Source organism: Echinops telfairi, unplaced genomic scaffold, assembly GCF_000313985.2.
Source record: "Echinops telfairi isolate 266 unplaced genomic scaffold, ASM31398v2 ScPeMD7_7406;HRSCAF=8444, whole genome shotgun sequence".
NCBI classification, from domain to species: Eukaryota; Metazoa; Chordata; class Mammalia; order Afrosoricida; family Tenrecidae; genus Echinops; species Echinops telfairi.
Genome location: NW_022111306.1, coordinates 986,884 through 988,966, shown reverse-complemented (window position 1 = coordinate 988,966; position 2,083 = coordinate 986,884). Strand labels below are relative to the sequence as shown.

At 32.2% G+C, this 2,083-nt stretch overlaps 1 protein-coding gene across 1 annotated transcript in view; it reads right to left on the bottom strand.

Moving 5' to 3' along the window:
* Positions 1-798: 798 nt before the first annotated feature.
* ABCD2 (ATP binding cassette subfamily D member 2) overlaps positions 799-2,083 on the bottom strand; it is a 61,137-nt gene continuing 59,852 nt past the window's right edge. The window contains exon 10 of the mRNA XM_030887339.2: positions 799-1,217. Coding sequence (XP_030743199.1) covers positions 998-1,217 — 220 coding nt within the window. The 3' untranslated portion in view covers positions 799-997. The remainder of the gene's footprint in view (positions 1,218-2,083) is intronic.

Here is a 2,083-nt window from a genome sequence, read left to right as displayed (position 1 = left end):
CCTAATTAAGCTGCATGATTGTCAATTTTTTCAAAAGCAAATGAATATCTATCTCAAAAAACTCACATGAAGATTAAATTGAGATGATGTAAATAAGACAGTAAATGGTAAAGTACTCTTTCAATGGATATTATTGTAACTGTGATTTTTGAAACTATTTTGTATTATAAGTACTGCAATTTTAAAAAGTAGTGTATTTGTCTTTTGTGCACAAATACAATCTGCATATTTCTGGATGACAGTTGGATTGGATACTACTGTCAAGTGAAATAAGCTGAGAAATATATTATTTGGATGTTTCTTTTCTGCATTGGCAATTCTCTTCTCAAAAATTGTTTAAGAAGTATACAAGATTTTCATTAAAATTAATATGCTCTGCCTGCATTAAGATGCTCACCGTCTAAAATGAAATAATATGGCATTTATATATATATATTCATGTTTCTTTCTTTCAACCACTGCCACTCAATTTTTTTCATATTGAAATTATTTATCAAATTGTTCTTTGATGCAGAAGTTACATTGGCCACTGGCAATGATGAACATGAATTCTAATAAAATCTAATATCAGTTATGAATGGACCAAAATGTTACTCAAACTTCTCATTTTAGATAACTGGTGTCAACCTAAACACTGCTGTTAAATCGTCTCATTCCTAAGACACATTCATTGGTTAAAGAACTTTGGCCATCACATACACACAGCAAGTATAGTATTTGTCCTGGATTTGCTTAGAAATTCCTGTTACACAAATAAATTAGGCTTTCAGTAAGAATTAGTATCAGCATAACAAGTAATCTTTATATAATGCATTTGTTTATTTTCTTCTGAAAATTCAGGTCATATACTTGCTTGGAGCTAAAATTGTATGAAACCTTTCTTGCTGCCATTTTTTCTCAGTGCTCAGTGTAACACAATACATGCACTTCATTCAATAGAATGCTTCGTTTCTTCAAGCCTTTACCTAAAACTTAACTTCCAAAATGTCGTAATAAATTAGGATGCCTCATCTTCATTTTTGATTGTTTTCAGCACTGAATCTTCTCCCAAAATTTTACATAGTTCATTAAGTCTCTGCTGCATTTTGGGAACACCAGCTAGCTGAGATTCTAGCTTTTGTTTTTCTTCACTCAATGTTAAACGGATAGCTGTATCCAATTGTTCAAAGCGCCATCCTCCTTCACCATCAAACTGTAATAAATGAGTGTGATATTTCCTGCATAAATAAAAAACAAAATATCATTAGATAATTGTGAAAGCTGTATCAATTATGGGGTTATCATTTTAACTGATTGCTAAAGGCAAATTTCAAGTAAGGTACCTATTTTATATTTTATTTTCAAGGATCCTTCAGATTATTACTGTGATTGTTTTTACCCTAAAAATCATTAATCTCTAGGAAACTTTTATGTTCCATTAAACTTACTTCTTATTCTGAAGAGATATGAATTGCAAAGGAAGACAAGCTGTTGAGCTGATTTAATTTTTCCTCATAACTAAGTATGCTCCTGAATAAATAACAAAGCATGTGGAGAATGGGAAGGAAGGAAGCAGAGAGAAGACAGTAACACCGAGAAGGCCAGGCAGAGAAAAGTAAGAAAATGTAGCAATGCATTTATATAGTAGCCATTAGGAATGAATTATTCTAAATAAAATGTAAGTCATAGTTAAAGTTTTAAACTTTAAAAAAAATGATAAAATCTTTGACTTTCTTAAACCTTCCTACAATATAATCTCTTTTGTCATGGTCCGGATTCCTAATGAGGAATTTATAGAGACAGAAATTATTCTATCAATGAAATAGGAGACAACCCATCTTTTCTTAAAAGGAAGCCGAAGTCATGTGTCTCTGGGATTTGCAGGGGGTTGTGTGGAAAGAGCAGAGCTGGCCTCACATAGTTGAGTCACCTGCATTTTGTCACTGTTCTCAGCTGGCTTGGCTCTTGATTTCCTCAACTTTCCTGCCTTTTCCTGATGGCTTTACAATTTTTTCTTTCTTATCATCTATCATTATTTATTATGATCAGTGGGCCTATCCCTCAGCAGTTTCCACCTACTTTTTAAATTTAAGGTTTAATTCCC